This window comes from Saimiri boliviensis, chromosome 16, assembly GCF_048565385.1.
Source record: "Saimiri boliviensis isolate mSaiBol1 chromosome 16, mSaiBol1.pri, whole genome shotgun sequence".
Taxonomy (NCBI): Eukaryota; Metazoa; Chordata; class Mammalia; order Primates; family Cebidae; genus Saimiri; species Saimiri boliviensis.
Window position 1 is genome coordinate 61,375,082 of NC_133464.1, and position 16,812 is coordinate 61,391,893.

General features: G+C 34.9%; 1 protein-coding gene across 2 annotated transcripts in view; it reads right to left on the reverse strand.

Moving 5' to 3' along the window:
- RB1 (RB transcriptional corepressor 1) overlaps positions 1-16,812 on the reverse strand; it is a 160,967-nt gene that overhangs the window by 89,966 nt on the left and 54,189 nt on the right. For both annotated transcript variants that reach the window (XM_003942219.3, XM_074387700.1), the window contains exons 10-17: positions 14,546-14,655; positions 13,558-13,635; positions 8,803-8,890; positions 5,000-5,116; positions 2,485-2,541; positions 2,028-2,059; positions 1,870-1,946; positions 672-868 (exon numbers count right to left, since the gene is read on the reverse strand). In XM_003942219.3, the coding sequence (XP_003942268.1) occupies positions 672-868; positions 1,870-1,946; positions 2,028-2,059; positions 2,485-2,541; positions 5,000-5,116; positions 8,803-8,890; positions 13,558-13,635; positions 14,546-14,655 (756 nt within the window). The remainder of the gene's footprint in view (positions 1-671; positions 869-1,869; positions 1,947-2,027; positions 2,060-2,484; positions 2,542-4,999; positions 5,117-8,802; positions 8,891-13,557; positions 13,636-14,545; positions 14,656-16,812) is intronic.

The window sequence follows — 16,812 nt, forward strand, 5'->3', positions numbered from 1 at the left end:
CTACCATTTCTACATGCTGATACAAATTAAAGATATATACTTAGCATGCAACATGGTTTTAAAAGAAACCATTAATCTACAAATCTGGCGATTCACAAAGTATTATCCAGCTATGCAGATTTTAAGAGCATAACCTCAAATTGCCACCTTTATTAAACAAAAGCCTTATCAACGGTTATAATGTTATAAAGAGAATCCTAGACAATACAATCTGTGCCCCATAATGATTGAACAATAGTATTATACTTTTAATACTTTTAATAATGGGAAAAAATGAATCCCACTAAATTGAACAAGAAAAAAACGCACTTTTTAATAATCTAAATCTCATAATCTCACAATTTAAGAGCAGACATGTACACTTTCAAATAAAACACTATATTTTAAATAAAATACCTAAATACTTCAAAGAATTCTGTTTTGTTTTAAAGTGCCACATTTTAAGAAAAGCTATTCTTAAATAAATCACTGTGCTGTATTAGATGGTTTAGGGCACTCAAAGCTCCATTTTAATATTCCATTTGATTCTTGGGCTACAGGCTGAAATAACATTATTCATTTAATTGTCTATTTGTACTTCAGGTAAATGTTAAGAAACACCTCTCACTCACAGATAATGTTAGCCAAATGCATATGAATGAATTTCTTCAATTATTTAGCTAGTTACTTACTGAGAGCCACGCAAGGGATTCCATGATTCGATGTTCACATCGTTCTAAATGTTTTATCATTTCTCTTGTCAAGGTGCCTTCTGCTTTGATAAAACTTTCAATCACTTTGTAAAAATCAAAGGCTTTTAAATTAAGCACATTCAGAATCCATGGGAAGGACAAATCTGTTCCAGAATCAAGATTCTGGGAAGTGCTTCCTAAAAATGAAAAAAAAAAAAATGTAACTTAGGTATGAAATATTAACCCTTGAGCTAGGTAGTTTTTTTGGAAGGTCATATCAAACAAAGAAAACAGTAGAAAGGTTAAACAATTTTTATTTAGAGCATATATTTTTATTTTAGAGTCTGCAGACTCAGAAGAAATAGCCTTCCAATTTTTGAGTGTATACACATGTATCTTTTTCCTAGAGAAAGGGCTTATAGCTTATCTCAAATTTGCAAATATTTAAATACCCTAAACTTACATCAGGAACAGGTTTAGTATCTTACTGGTCATTCATTAGCATATCCATTTTAATTCTCATTAATCCTTGGTAAGAGGAGAGACAGATTCTTGAAGATTTTGCTAATTTCATTAGTTAGAAAATGGTATCTCTTTAAAATATGCATTTCTTGATTATTAATGAGGATTCACAGTTTTCCTTATTTGTTTACTAATAAGGAAACTAAAAGTTCCTCTTTTACTATGTTTTGCATCCTTACACAAATGTTCTTTTTCTTTCTGCAAGAAATTTTTCTTTTAACATTTGCAATGTAATTTGCAAAGTGATATACATTCATATTTTTAAAAACACTGTAATTGGCCTTTGTTCTATTTATCTGGTGGATTCTAGCTTCAATCTGTAGTTTCATAACCATGAAGGTTATAGCAGGGCTTCCATATCAGTAGAGGTCACTCTTCAATACTCCTTGGGTACTTTACAATCTCACAGGTCTTGGGAGGGATTTCAAAAGGTACCTTTTCTCGATTCAGTATACTCAGAAGAGGAGCCTAGTGAAATACTATCCCCAAGATAACCTCAAATATTTCAAATAAGCCTCTCATATGGCTTATAATGACCAATTATGTTCTTCAGGATATAGTGATCTAAAATAAGTATTCCTTCTCCTTAACCTCACACTGTCCCTCTGCCCGCACCAAAGAAACACACCACATTTTAACTTTAAACAAAATGTTTATTTACAAAAATTTAACTTACTGCTATATGTGGCCATTACAACCTCAAGAGCACACGCCAATAAAGACATATGAAAAATGCTGTCGTTTAGAAGTTTGCTAAAGGAAAAAAGAAAAAAGTTATAAAATATTTACTTTCATAAAAAGAAAAAATTGTTTTACTAAAAGTAAAAAATTTACCTAAAATTTTGAATGGATAATCGTTCTTCTTCCTGAAATAGATAATTAAAAAAAAAAAAAGAAGAAGAGGAAGTTTAATTGAAATCTTATTTGTGTCAGCATTGAATTTTTTATTTTTTTTTAATTTTTATTTATTTATTTTTTTTGAGACAGAGTCTTGCTCTGTTGCCAGGCTGGAGTATAGTGGTGTGATCTTGGCTCATTGCAACCTCTGTCTCCTGGGTTCAAGCGATTCTCCTGCCTCAGCCTCCCAGGTAGCTGGGACTACAGGCACACACCACCATTCCCAGTTAATTTTTGTACTTAATTAGTAGAGACAGGGTTTCACCATGTTGGCCAGGATGGTCTTGATCTCTTCACCTTGTCATCCACCCACCTTGGCGTCCCAAAGTGCTGAGATTACAGGCATGAGCCACCACACCTGGCTGAAATTTTTTTTATATTGTTTTTAACTTACTGATTTAAGCATGGATTCCATTACTCGGTAATACAAGCGAACTCCAAGTTTGTATCGCTACAAACAAACAAAAAGGAAAATTAGAGTCTGCTATTTCAGAAAATCACAATTACTAATTTTTTTTTTTTTTTTTGAGATGGAGTCTCACTGTTTTGCCCCAGCTAGCCTTCACACTCTGGGCTCAAGAGATCCTCCTGCTTCGGCCTCCCAAGAGTCTGGGATTACATGAATGCACCACTATACCCACCTGACAATTACCAATTTTTTAAAAAGCATTTTCTTAAAACACAGTTCTCACCCTTCTTAGAAATATGGCTGCCAAGAAAAAAGCTAGCTTGTCTAAAATTCAAGTCTTAAGTTGTGATTAACATTCCCAAGTAAATTAACAAGACGGTAGGTCCAGTACCTGGATTTCCTTAACTCCATTTCAGTCTATATCACTCATACTAAAGATAGGTTATGTGCCCAGTACTATTTTAAGCACTTTATGTAACTTCTATAACATTTCTCATGACCTAGAACATGTATTTTCAAGATGGCTCTCTAGGATTACGAGAACAGTCTTTGCCCATAAAGTTAGTAAAACTGATACAGGCAAATATCAGATCAAATTGACCGTATCAGCAAGAAGTTTTAACCAAAAAACATGTTCCCATTATTTGAAAGAATAACCAAATTTTAGAGATATAAACACATACCATATTATTTCATTTCAAATTAAGAGCAAAAGTCTCTTAAACAATCATGCACCACATAACAATATTTTTGGTCAATAACTGATTGTATATATAACAGTGGTCCCATAAGACTATAGGGAGCTGAAAAATTCCTACTGCTTAGTGTAATGTTGTAGTGCAATGCATTATTCACATCTTTGTGATGATGCTGATGTAAATAAACCTACTGCACTGCCAGTCATATAAAAGTACAGTACATACAATCATGTCTAGTACATAATACTTGATAACAGATATGTTACTGGTTTATGTATTTATTATACTATACTTTTTATTATTTTAGAGCATCCTCCTTCTACTTGTGAAAAAAGAAGTTACCTGTAAAACATTCTCAGGCAGCTCCTTCAGGAGATATTCCCGAAGACAGCATCATCATCATAGGAGATGATAAATTTGAAGGCAGAAGACAGTGGTATTGTTAATCCTGACCTTGTGTAGGCCTTGGTTAATGTGTGTGTGTTTGTCTTTGTTTTTGGCAAAAATGTTTATGAAATTTAAAAAAATTTTAAATAAAAAAGAGTATAGAATGAGGATTGTAAAGAAAGAAATTATTTTTGTACAGCTGTACAATGTGTTTGTGTTTTAAGCTAAGTGTTATTATAAGAGTCAAAAGTGTTTTACAAACTGAAGATTTATAAAGTAAAAACGTTACAGTGAGCTATGATTAATTTACTGTGGAAAAAAGAAAACGTTTATGAAATTAGTTTAGCCTAAGTGTAGTGTTTATATAAAGTCTACGATAGTAATGTTGTAGGCCTTTCACATTCACTCGCCACTCACTCAATGACTCATCCAGAGCAACTTTCAGTCCTGTAAGCTCCATTCATAGGAAGTGCTCTGTGCAGGTGTTCCATTTTTTATCGTTTATACTGTCTCTTTACTGCACCTTTTCTGTTTAGATATGATTAGATACACAAATGGTAACACATTAAGTTACCATTATCTACAGTATTCAGTACACATGCTGTACTGGCCTGTAGCCTAGGAATAAACAGGCTGTATCATACAGCTTAGATGTACAATCGGCTATACCATCTAGGTTTGCATAGGTACACTCTACAATGTTCACACAACAAAATTGCCTAATGATCCATTTGTCAGAACATACCCCTGTTGTTAAGTGGCACGTCGCTATATAATCAAAAAGAACCATTAAATATAGATGTTTAAATACTGATGGCATCAAAATATAACCTCACTACACTGAAATAAATGTGTACAGTGGACTACAGTTTTCCTATATATTTTTGTACATTATCCTCATTAATGCCACACAACAAAGCCTGAATCTCAGAAAAGTTAAATGACATGTCCAAGATCAACAAAGGTAGAACCAAATATAAACCCAGGGCTGTAACTCCATGGCCCATACTCTTCCCTATTATATTAGCTTTAGATTTCCTGGAATAATAATCATATCACTGAGAAATGGCATGAATAATCCTATTCACATTAGGATATGCATACATAAACAGTCATACATGTTGAAGTTAAAGAAAAATAAAAAATTCAGTAATATCAAAGATTTTAACTTTTTTCTTAGTTGTATTTTCTAAAATTTCTACAACTGATATATGTTCCTTTATTACATTATTTTTATAATGGGATGGGAGGTAGTTTCCCATAAATAGCAGCATACACAAGCAACAGGAATATAGTATCTGCCAGTATTTTATATTAGTAGTAAAATACTGTTAGAGTATTTATACAAACTGGAAAGATGCTGCTTTTAACAATATTATACTATAGTGACACTAATCAAAATGAATTCAAGTTACCTGTGATCCAATTTCAACACATCCCTGTCCCACAGCTTCAGCAAATTTCTCTTTAAAGATGTATCCAATATCCTTCACTCTTTTCAAAATACTTTCTTTTGGATTAACTGTGCAGTTCTTTAGGAGATAAAAATGGAAATCAATGTCAAGGATACTGTGTCATCAGAATTAATATTTTCTGCTACATAATATATGACTTTTAAAATTGTTTATAAAACTGTGGAAACACTTCCACAATAACTGGGTAAACACAACTACTGAACATAAGCAGACGCTGTAATTTCACTAAATGTTAATGACCAAAAAAATACTAGAGTACAACTAAAAAACCCTAATCTAAATTTTCTGCCACTAGGCTAGAGAAGAGCAACTTTGTTAAGTTTTCCATCAATCAAAAAGAACCTCACACATTCTCATAAAATGTCTTCAATTTAAGAGTTATATTGGGATGGATGTTGCTTCCAAAAAAGCAAATGAAATAAAACCAAGACCTGAACTTGATACCATTTCCTAATTTTTTTTTTTTTTTTTTTTTGAGATGAAGTCCCACTCTGTCACTCAGGCTGGAGTGCAATGGCACGATCTCAGCTCACTGCAACCTCTTCCTCTCAAATTCAAGTGATTCTCCTGCCTCAGCCTCCTGTGTAGCTGAGATTACAGGTATGTGCCACCATGCCTGTCTAATTTTTATATTTTTAGTAGAGATGGGGTTTCATTATGTTGGCCAGGCCGGTCTCGAACTCCTGACCTCGGATGATCCACCCACCTTGGCCTCCCAAAGTGCTGGGATTACAGGTATGAGCCATTGTGCCTGCCCCATTTCCTAATTTTAAAATGTGCTTTGAAAGAGTAACAAATTAGCTAAATCATTTAATTATATTTTCAGAAATACAAGATAGGGAAATAGTTGCAAAAGAAATTCCAACACATGTATCATTTGGAGTGAGGCTATTCAACTTTAATAATGAAAACACATCATAAGATGATGTATTAAAATGCATATGATAATATATAATTCATATTATGATATATTAAAAGTAATCACACCATGATTCTCACCAGCTACAAAGATTTATTCTATTTTTTATCCTTTCTACATAGAACACATTCAAAATATACATTAGAAAATAAAGGTTGTAAAATTAAGATTATGGCCAGGCACAGTGGCTCATGCCTGTTATTCCAGCACTTTGGGAAGCTGAGGTGGTCAGATCACCTGAGGTCTGGAGTTCAAGACCAGCCTGGGAAACATTGTACACCATTCTGCAAAAGTTACAATAATTAACTGGATGTGGTGGCAGGCTCTTGTAATCCCAGCTACTTGGGAGGCTGAGGCACAAGAATCACCTGAACCCAGGAGCGGAGGTTGTAGTGAGCCAAGATTGTGCCACTGCACTCCAGCCTAGGCAACAGAGTAAAACTCTGTCTCAAAAAAAAATAAAGTAAAATTAAGATTATAATTTTCTTTGTAATGTGCATTGTCTTTCAACATTTTTACATTCTAGAATATCAGTAATTCTATATTCCCTGAAAAAAACAAAACAAAACAGCACACAAATCTTAGAAACATATAACAAGCATTTCCTGTCATAAAAGAATTGTTGCCAAAATGTCCATTAAAATGTTCATAGCTTCTAAGATTTTACATGGAGGGAAGATGGCATTAATTTTAAAAATGAAGAAACTTGGACTAATAAAGAAGTAAAATGAAGGAAAAGCGTAATGACCATCAAGACATATTCACTTTGAGATATGCAGCTTACCATCTACATAATTAAGCTTTTAAGCTTAATTAAAAGTTAAGTTTTAAACTGAGCTCTGGAAAATGTCTTTCACATGCACTCATATGTTCACTGCTGTGCTATTCACAATAGCAGACATAGAATTAACCTAGGTGCCTATGAATGATGGATTGGATAAAGAAAATGTGGTACTTATACACCATGGAGTATTATACAGTCATAAAAAGAATGAAATCATGCCCTTTGCAGCCACATGGATGTAACTGGAGGTCATTATCCTAAACAAATTAACAGAAAGAGAAAACCAAATACTGTATGTTCTCACTAATAAATGGGAGCTAAATATCGGGTACTCATGGACATAAAGATGGCAACAATAGACACTGGGGACTACTAGAGGGAGTGAGGGTTAAGAAACTATATAAAAACATAAATAAAGATCATATAGTTTCCAAGTTTAAAAAAAATGTCTTTGGGGCAGAAGTTTTTTAAAATAAAAAAGAGCTCCTACATACTCCAAATATTGGAGAAAATATTCAAAATGATATCAGAAGAAAGAGCTTATCATTCTTTTAAATTTTTTCATTCTCTCTTGCTAAAAGGTTTAAGTAATTGGGTACATATGTTTTGGCATATATTCTTGTGCTATAGATAACTCATAAACAAAAGCAACTTTATGTATGTTGGACAAACAAAATCAATTCTGAGCCAAAACAATTATGAATATTATGACAGATATTACTTTGCTAATTCCTAGGGATCATAGCAAGAGATGACAACAGATTATGACAAAATCACAGGCAGGTTATGGCAATGAACGAATTGTTAACAACTACAAAAAGCACAGTTGCTGAAATTAGTCAAATTTTAATAGGTCTCCTGGCCCTATGTTCAGTTTCAGTGGATGAGCAGTTCAGTGGGTCCCAACCCTCATCTGAGTTTAACTAAGGACTGAAGGAGTAAGCAAGCAATATAGATGATAGTTTCATTCTCTCTCTTTCTCTCTCCTTGTCTTCAGGGGAGAGAGGGTAGCAGATGCCTTCAGATATCAAACTCAGGGTCTATCAGGAGTTGCAAACTACAATGCTCACAGGGCCAGGTAAGAATTGTAAATAAAAATGGGTTAAATAATTGGATTAAAAAGATTGTAGAGGTATGGCGAATGTTAAGTCCTATCTAACACTACATTCAAAGAAAAGATCTTAAAAGTAACCAGAGAAAAAATGATGAGTTAACTATAAAGAAACAACAATTAGATTGATTGACAGAAGACTTTTTAATTAGCAAAAATGGGATCCATGAAATGTAGTATCTTTTAACTTATAAGAGTTTAGGCCGGGCGTGGTGGCTCACACCTGTAATCCCAGCACTTTGGGAGGCCGAGGCGGGTGGATCACGAGGTCAGGAGATCGAGACCATCCTGGTCAACATGGTGAAACCCCATCTCCACTAAAAATACAAAAAATTAGCTGGGCATGGTGGCACGTGCCTGTAGTCCCAGCTACTCTGGAGGCTGAGGCAGGAGAATTGCTTGAACCCAGGAGGCGGAGGTTGCGGTGAGCTGAGATCGCGCCATTGCACTCCAGCCTGAGTAACAAGAGCGAAACTCCGTCTCAAAAAAAAAAAAGAGTTTAAAAAGTAAATGTCAACCATGGAATTGAAGATCCAGCAAAGGTATTTCACAAAAAATAAGGGTAAAGAAAATTTCAGACCGACGAAACAAAACAAAACCTCAAAAAGTTCATCCCAAATATCACTAAAGTATTTATCAAAGAATGTATCTGAAGAAGAAAAAAATTTATCTAAGAAGTGAGGCATAAGTTGCAAGAATGGTGAGTAAGGCAAATAGGTAGACATAAAAATTTTTTTAAATAACTGTATAAATGAAACAATGCTACTAATAATATCTAATTTGTAGGATTAAAAAAGCAAGAAAAGATTATGAATAACTACATGTTAGATAGGAGATATGTGTTTTAAAAAGAACTTAGTACTTTAACTTTTAATTTCAAGTTTCTTTGCCAATATATTATAATAAATAATGTTTCACATTTGGCTTACGTTAAAATAGGAAATCAGATTTTCTGATGGCTGATCACTTGCTGAATTTAAAATCATCATTAATTGTTGGATAGTGTTCATAACAGTCCTAGAGGGGAAAAAATAGGAAGATGTGTTAAGCAACGAAGGGAGGGAAAAAATGAAAAAATGAAATGTTATCTATCTCCCAAGTTAAACACATCTTTAAATACACTGCCTCCCACTTATCTTTAAGTCCCCTGAAATAAGACTGTGGTTTATAAGAAATTACATTTTGCTTCAATCTTTAGGAAAATATGTATTCACAATCGATAAGTTTATAGCTATAGAATGGATATACTTATTTACCAATAAAACTATGTATCAACAAAATAGTGGCATTATTTTTAGGAGAAACTATATACACTGGCAACAAAATGGTGTTGTTTCAAGAAAACATTGCTACAATCAAATATTAAACACTTTCAAACTATATAAACTGGCAGCAAAATGGTACTGTTTCAAGAAAACATTGCTACAATCAAATATTAAACACTTTCAAACCAAAGACAGTAAGATATTTAGCAACTCAAGTAAAGAATCAGATGATTCTTCTTTACAGAGATCTTCAAGAAGAAAGGATACTAAGATCCTAAACGCATTTAAAAGTCACCATTTTCAAAGCATAAAATTTGGTCAATCTCCTAAGATCCCATTGATTCTATAATTTTCTGTGTGTGCATATGTGGGGGATATATGGTAAATATCAATGTTACAACTCTGGAGTAGGTGAACATATGGGACACTTTAATTATGCAGAGAACTGTAGAATGTTTACAGCTGAAAAGATCCTCAATTATTATTTAGTAAAATATGCTCAGTGTTCTCAGCTAAGCATGCCTAAACCAGTATTTACACTTCCTCACCTTTCTTTTTTTTTTTTTTTTTTGAGAAGGAGTCTTGCTCTGTCACCCAGGCTGGGGTGCAGTGGTGCAATCTTGGCTCACTATAACCTCCGCTTCCTGGGTTCAAGTGATTCTCCTGCCTTAGTCTCCTGAGTAGCTGGAATTAGAAGCACCCACCACCACATCTGGCTAATTTTTACATTTTTAGTAGAGACGGGGTTTCGCCATGTTGCCCAGGCTGGTTTTGAACTCCTGCCCTCAGGTGATCTGCCCGCCTTGGCCTCCCAAAGTGCTGGGATTACAGGGGTGAGCCACCACACCAGCCTCACCTTTCAAATATATTGCAATGAGGCTTTTATATGCTTCTGTGTCCACTAATCAAATTTAACCTACAGTGATTAAAGCCACAAATGACCAACTGGTAAAAACAAAAGACTTTTCTCGTTTGTTCTAATACTTAACCTTCCTTGAAGCATTTGCCACTGTTAAAGAAACACTTGCTCTTAATGAAACTCCTTCCCTCCCTCAACTTTCTTGGCTTCACTCTCTGGGCTCCCCAACCATACTTTCCCATTCTCTAGAACAGCAGTTCCCACCGCTAATCTGACAGGAGGTAGACTTCAGGCAGTAATGCTTGCCTGCCCACCACTCACTTCCTGCTGTATGACCTGGTTCCTAATGGGACATAGACTGGTCCCTGGCCTGGGAGCTGGGGTTCCTGCTCTAGAACCTAACAACTTCTATCTAGTCCTTAATGCTAGCATTCAGTAGGCTTCAGGCCTCAGCCACCCACTCTTGCCATGATACACCTCACTTCAAGCAATCTCATTAATTTTTACGGTTTTAACTTCCCTGATGATTTCCAAATCTATAAAAGGCTATCCTATTGCTTACTAGATATCTTCTTCAGAAATGCCTTAAGAACAATATTCTAAGTATGAATACATCAAATATTTATCAAATCTGTTATTGCTCCTTCATTGTCACCACTACCCTTGGTCCAGATCTTTAAAACCTCTCAACTACACTGCTGCAATAGACAAGTCCAGAGATTTTGACACACTATGTCTGCAGTGGTAAGGCCTAGGCACATTCCTTAGTGGAATAGGACACACAATTTTTAAAAAGAAAAAAAAAAAACTTCCTCAGGGTATTCTAATTTGCACAACCGATTAAGAACCACTGAGACAGACTGACAGGTCTATTCCTCACTCTTTCTTATTCTCCTCAGTCTATCACCCCAACAAACTATTACCATGTGAACTTGCAAAAATTATGTCTGATTCTACCCTTACTCCTGCTTAACATCCATTTATAGCACAGGCTATGGCATGCACATGCTACAGTACAAATCCGTGGGTACAGCATATAAGGCCCTTCATATCTAGTACCCACTCTCCTCTCCTGTGACTTCCTACTCTCATTTTACAGTCAATCAATACACAGCTGCTAATAGTTCCCCAGATACATTGTGTTGTGTAATATTGTGAAATACCTGTTTGGTCTTTGACTCTATATCCTGACACACAACTCCTAAAATTCTTAGAAACTCCAGTGATATCTTTTTGTGTGCTAATGAATTAACTGATGGCTGGCAGCCCCTAGGAAGCTTCTGGATGGGGGCTAGTCAATAGAAAGACCAGGCAGAGTTAGAGGGTTGGAGCCTTCAGCCCCATGCCCCCAACTTCTGGGGAGGAGAGGGAAGCTGAAGGTTAGGTTGATAATCGATAGCCAAGGATTTATTCTATCATGCCTATGCAATGAGGCATCCATAAAAACCCAAAAGGGGAGGGTTCAGAGAACTTCCAGATAGCTGAACATGTGGAGGTTCCTGGACAGCTGCCTGTCGAGGGAGAGCATAGAAGCTTCCTGTCCCATCCCCCATACCTCAGCCTATGCATCTTTACATCTGTATCCCTAATATCTTTATAATAAACCAGTAAACATAAGTGTTCCCTTGAGTTTTGTGAACCACTCTAGCAAATTAATCAAACTCAAGAGGTGTCATGGGAACCCCAACTTGAAACCCTTTGGTCAGAAGATCCAAAAACCCAGCCTTACAACTAGTATCTGAAGTTGGGGGTAGTTTTGGGGTCTGAGCCCTCAACCTGTGTGATCTGAGACTATCTCCAGGTAAACAGTATCAGAAGTAAATTAGAGGACACCCAGCTGGTAACTGCTGCAGAACTGATTGCTTGTTTCTCAGTGACGAAAAATTCCCCACATTTGGTCACAGAAGTCTTCTGTGTGACAGCAGTTTTCTCCACTTACATGTTTCATACTTCCATCACTTTGTACATGCTTTTCCCACTCCCTAAAATCTTTATCCTGTGACACAGACCTTTACATGTTTCAAAATTCAGTTCAGACATCGCCTTATAGTCCCTTCTGTCATCTCATTAGCTTGTTTATAAATATAAACTATACTTATATGAAAATGCATTCATTTATACATCTATACAGTCATTTGAAATATATTATTGATTACCTACTATGTACCAAGTATTAGGACAGGCCCTAATTATTAGATAGTCAACAAAAAAGTCATGGGCTCTGTGATATGGAATTTAAAGGCTATTTTGGGTATTAGTAAAAAAAGCAAGCAAACACAAATGAATCTGTCAAAACAAATTGGGATACATGCTATAAAGGAATAGAACAGGATGCTATAAGAAATAATAATAAGATACTTCAGAGAGAAATATCTTTTCAAAAGCAGTATTTGTGCTGAATGAAGAGCAGCAGTTAGTAATTCATGGAAAGAAAAGAAGGAAGTGTTTCAAGAAGAGGGACTATCAAGTATGAGGGTTTCGAAAGTACAAAAAGACTTGGAAAGCCCAAGAAACTGAAAGAAAGCCAATGTGTGGCTAATGCAGAATGAGAAAGAAAACAAGATGAGGTTGGAGAGGCAACAGAAACCAGATCATATAAAGTCTTTTAGGCATTGTTGAGGAATTTGCATACTGTATACCAACTGCAATAGAAAGCAGTCAGAGGGTTTTAACAGCAAAGTGAACATAACTGATTTATATTTCTAGAGAAATTCTGGGGGCACTGTGGAGAATAGATTTGAGAAGACAGGAAGAGTGATGAGACCAGAAGCAGCAAGATCAGATAGCAAGCTACTGCGAAAAAGCAAGAGAAAGAGAAAGATGTCTTGGACAAGAGTTGTGAGAGCAGAAATGGAGAGAAGTAGATGGACTCAGGAAATATTTTAGAGGTAGATTATTCAATAAGCCTTGATAAAAGATTTTGATGTAGGAAGTGAGTGAGGAAAAAGACATAAAAAATAGTTCTACTCCCTTAAGACTGTATGCAGATCAGGGATACTTTTTTTCTTTTTTATTTACTGAAATGGAATACATTGCATTTTAGGTTATGTTCCTTAAGGACAGGCAAAACTAGGTACAATACCCATATCTTAAGCAACTAGTAAAATGCCTAGCACACAAAGATTGTATATACATTTTTTTCCCTTTTTTTTTTTTGAGACAGAATTTCACTCTTGTCACCCAGGCTGAAGTGCAATGTTGCATTGTTGGCTCACTGCAACTTCTGCCTCCTGAGTTCTAGCGATTCTCCTGCCTCAGCCTCCCAAGCAGCTGGGAATACAGGTGCGTGCCACCAGCTGGGGCTAATTTTTGTATTTTTAGTAGAGATGGGGTTTTACCATGTTGGCTAGGCTGGTCTCAAACTCCTGACCTCAGGTCATTTGCCCACCTTGGCCTCCCAAAGTGCTAGCATTACAGGTATGACTCACCACACTTGGCCTTCAATATATATTTCTTACATGTATGTATGAATACATAAAGAAACATGTAAACAAACATGAAGCATTATAAAACAATGAATAAAAAAATTATAATATAATTAAAAGTAGGAAAATTCATACCTAACTGGAGTGTGTGGAGAAATCACATTCACCTCTTCATCAAGGTTACTTTTTCGTGGTGTTCTCTGTGCTTCAAAACTAAATAACGATAAGTGAAGTCATTCACATACTGAAAATTTATGTTTTGTGCTTTATGCATCAAAAAAGCAGTATAATATTTCTTGTGTCTCATAAAATCGTATAAAATGTAACTCAATAATAGACATGATAGGAAACAGATGACCCAACTGCTGCTTAAATAAAATCTTTTTCACTATTGTTTTTAATGGTGAGTCTCTTTCCATTATGTTTATGACAAAAAAGATATACCAATCATTAAGTATTTTTTCTAAAGTGAAGTCAGATGCTTTCTCCCTGGTGCTATTGATCACCAAGTTGTTCAGTAGTAAAAAGCATTAAAACTCAAGTTTTTCAATGCATTATCCCTTGTAAAAACCTTATTTCCACTTAAATAAAACTAAAAACATTTTACTGCTTAATTTCTAAATTATGCATATTTTCAGTTTCATATTAAAAGAGTTCATGCTAATGACACAAAATTAACTTTACTTGAGTGAAAAATTTTAATAAACACTCTCAACCATTCCAATTTTTGGTTTCTACAGGATAATAAAAGAGACTACACTTTTGTGTTAACTTTTTTTAATAATCCAGGTAGGCAATAGTATATGAAAGGACAGAAATAAGATAGAGACCACTACTTGAAGAACGTAATTACTTTAGCCATTATCTTTTGGTGTACATTTTTAAAAATTACATTCAAGAAAGTAACTGTTATAGGATACACAATTCACATTAAATCTGTATTTGTAGATAAGTTATATGCTTAAAATACTGTTAACCTTTTCTTTGTATAAAGATGTTTGCAAGTAATTTATTATAAATGATATTTAAAGGTCGCTAAGCTAACTAAAAAACCATATTATCTACTTAGATCAGGATCAACCTATATCAAAAGTAAATCAATCAAATATACCATGTGTAATACCTGTCTATAGAATCAGTCTGAAGAGTTTTATCATGATCCAAAAATAATCTTGCATCTAGATCTTTATTTTTAAGATAAATTTCTTCGTATCGTTTAGACAGACTTTCAACCTCAAAAGAAAAAAATCACTGACAATTATCCTTCGCATGTCATTACATTTCTCAGCACACAGAGGCACAGATTTCATTAAAGAATTTTTGTACAATATACATTTAATTTTACAGTGTAGACTGAGTTCACATGCAATATAAATAAGGTCTATCCAAAAGTGAAGTACAGAAAATTACAACATTTTTTCAACTTTGATTTCAGATCTTATTTCATGCATACAACACATTTATTAGAATTTTATGTAGAAAAAGATAGCCAGTGCTACAAAATATCTTGGGTACGGTTACGCTTTACTGCCAGTAAAGATATTTTTAAGATAAAAATATCTTGGGTACGGTTACGCTTTACTGCCAGGATTCTCCAAACATCCCATATATGCTTCACTTTTTCATCTTTTTCTTTTTTTTGAGATGGAGTTTTGCTCTTTTGCCCAGGCTAGAGTGTGGTGCCATGATCTCAGCTCACTGCAACTTCTGCCTCCCACATCCAAATGATTCTCTTGCCTTAGCCTCCCAAGTAGCTGGGATTATAGGTGTCCGCTACCACACCCGGCTAATTTTGTATTTTTATTAGAGATGGAGTTTCACCATGTTGGCCAGGCTAGTCTCCAACTCCTAACCTCAGGTGATCCACCCACATCGGCCTCCCAAAGTGCTAGGATTATGGGCATGAGCCACTGGGCCCGGCCTACTTCTAATGTTTTATGTTTATCAATATAAATATTTTTTCAAACATTGTTGCAAATCCTCTTGATTACATATTCTGCCAATGTTTTCTAAACTCTTTGGTTCACTCCAGTACCCTTCAGTTAAGTATCTTGGGCAAGAGAATTAGCTCAATTTATCAGTCCAACTGACACACTTGCACAATTTATTCCCAATCTTAGATACTTTTTCAATTGCTAGAATTTGTAAATCTTTCATCAGTTCTGATACAGGATTTTCTAATCATACTTTAAAAACCAATACTCAAGAGGAAACTATTGGCATGCCTTCTACTGTGACTTTCAATGCCAAAGTGATTCCAACCTGAGAGAAGTAAACTTGCATTCTAAAAAGATAGGAAGCAACACAATTAAATGCAAACTTTTCATTAATATTCATAAATGTATTAGAACAGTAATCCGTGCTTGATAAAGTTTAATCATTATTCCCGCCCTATCTAAATGAGATCTAATTATCAGTCATCTACTGATTGGCTATATTATGTGAAATATTGGAGAAAAAGCAAAATTACTCTTAAGATTTATATTAAAATTGTAATCATTTTAAAGAAAAAAAAAGATTGCCACAAAAAATTTTAAAGTTACAGCCTATTTTTTGGTACCGAAAGTGGTAACAAGACTCATTAATATGACATTTGGTCCCTTCTTGTGTCTTCAGTACCATATTTTAACTGTTCTGCTCTGTATCTAAATCTTAATGAATTACTTAGAGTTCTCTGATCGGACCATACTCACATCCCTGCGCCTTTGAATTTACAATGTCCAACCCCTGGAAATGCTATTCCTGTAATGCTTACTCAGCTCTAAAATCGCATCACCTCTAAACTATTTTCCACAAAACCTATCTGCCCCAGTTTGGATTAGGTAGCTCTCCTTTGAAATATCACAGAACTCTCTGCATACTTTTATCACACTCTTGTAGACTCCTGTAATATTCTATTTCTTTGTCAGCCTCTCCCACTAGCACTTTAAGGACAGTGACTAAGTGTGAAATCTCTCTATCCATAGTATCTAGCACATGCCTGACATATATTAAGCATTCAAAAAATATTTGAATTAATCAATTAATTCAAAAACTAGCTATCAATTCAGGTCATAGAATTAGCTGTCCAGCTATTTCATTTCATGCCTTTTGGTCACAGTGACTAATACAAGGTGCTTCTAAAACACTGGTTTGTTCTTCATCATTTATCACAGCATCCTTTGCTCCACATATTTCACCTTACCATGCAAAGCTCTCAGTTATTCTGTTCTCACTGGAAAGACATTTGTAGCAAAATGCGAAACAAAACAGATAGTTGAATGGAATATCACTAAGGTAAAGCACTTCTGTAATAATCACAGTCATTTCAACAAATACATTTGTATTTTCAATTAAGTAGTTCTTAAAAATCCTCAAAAGAGATGTTCCACAATACAGTAATGTCAATAA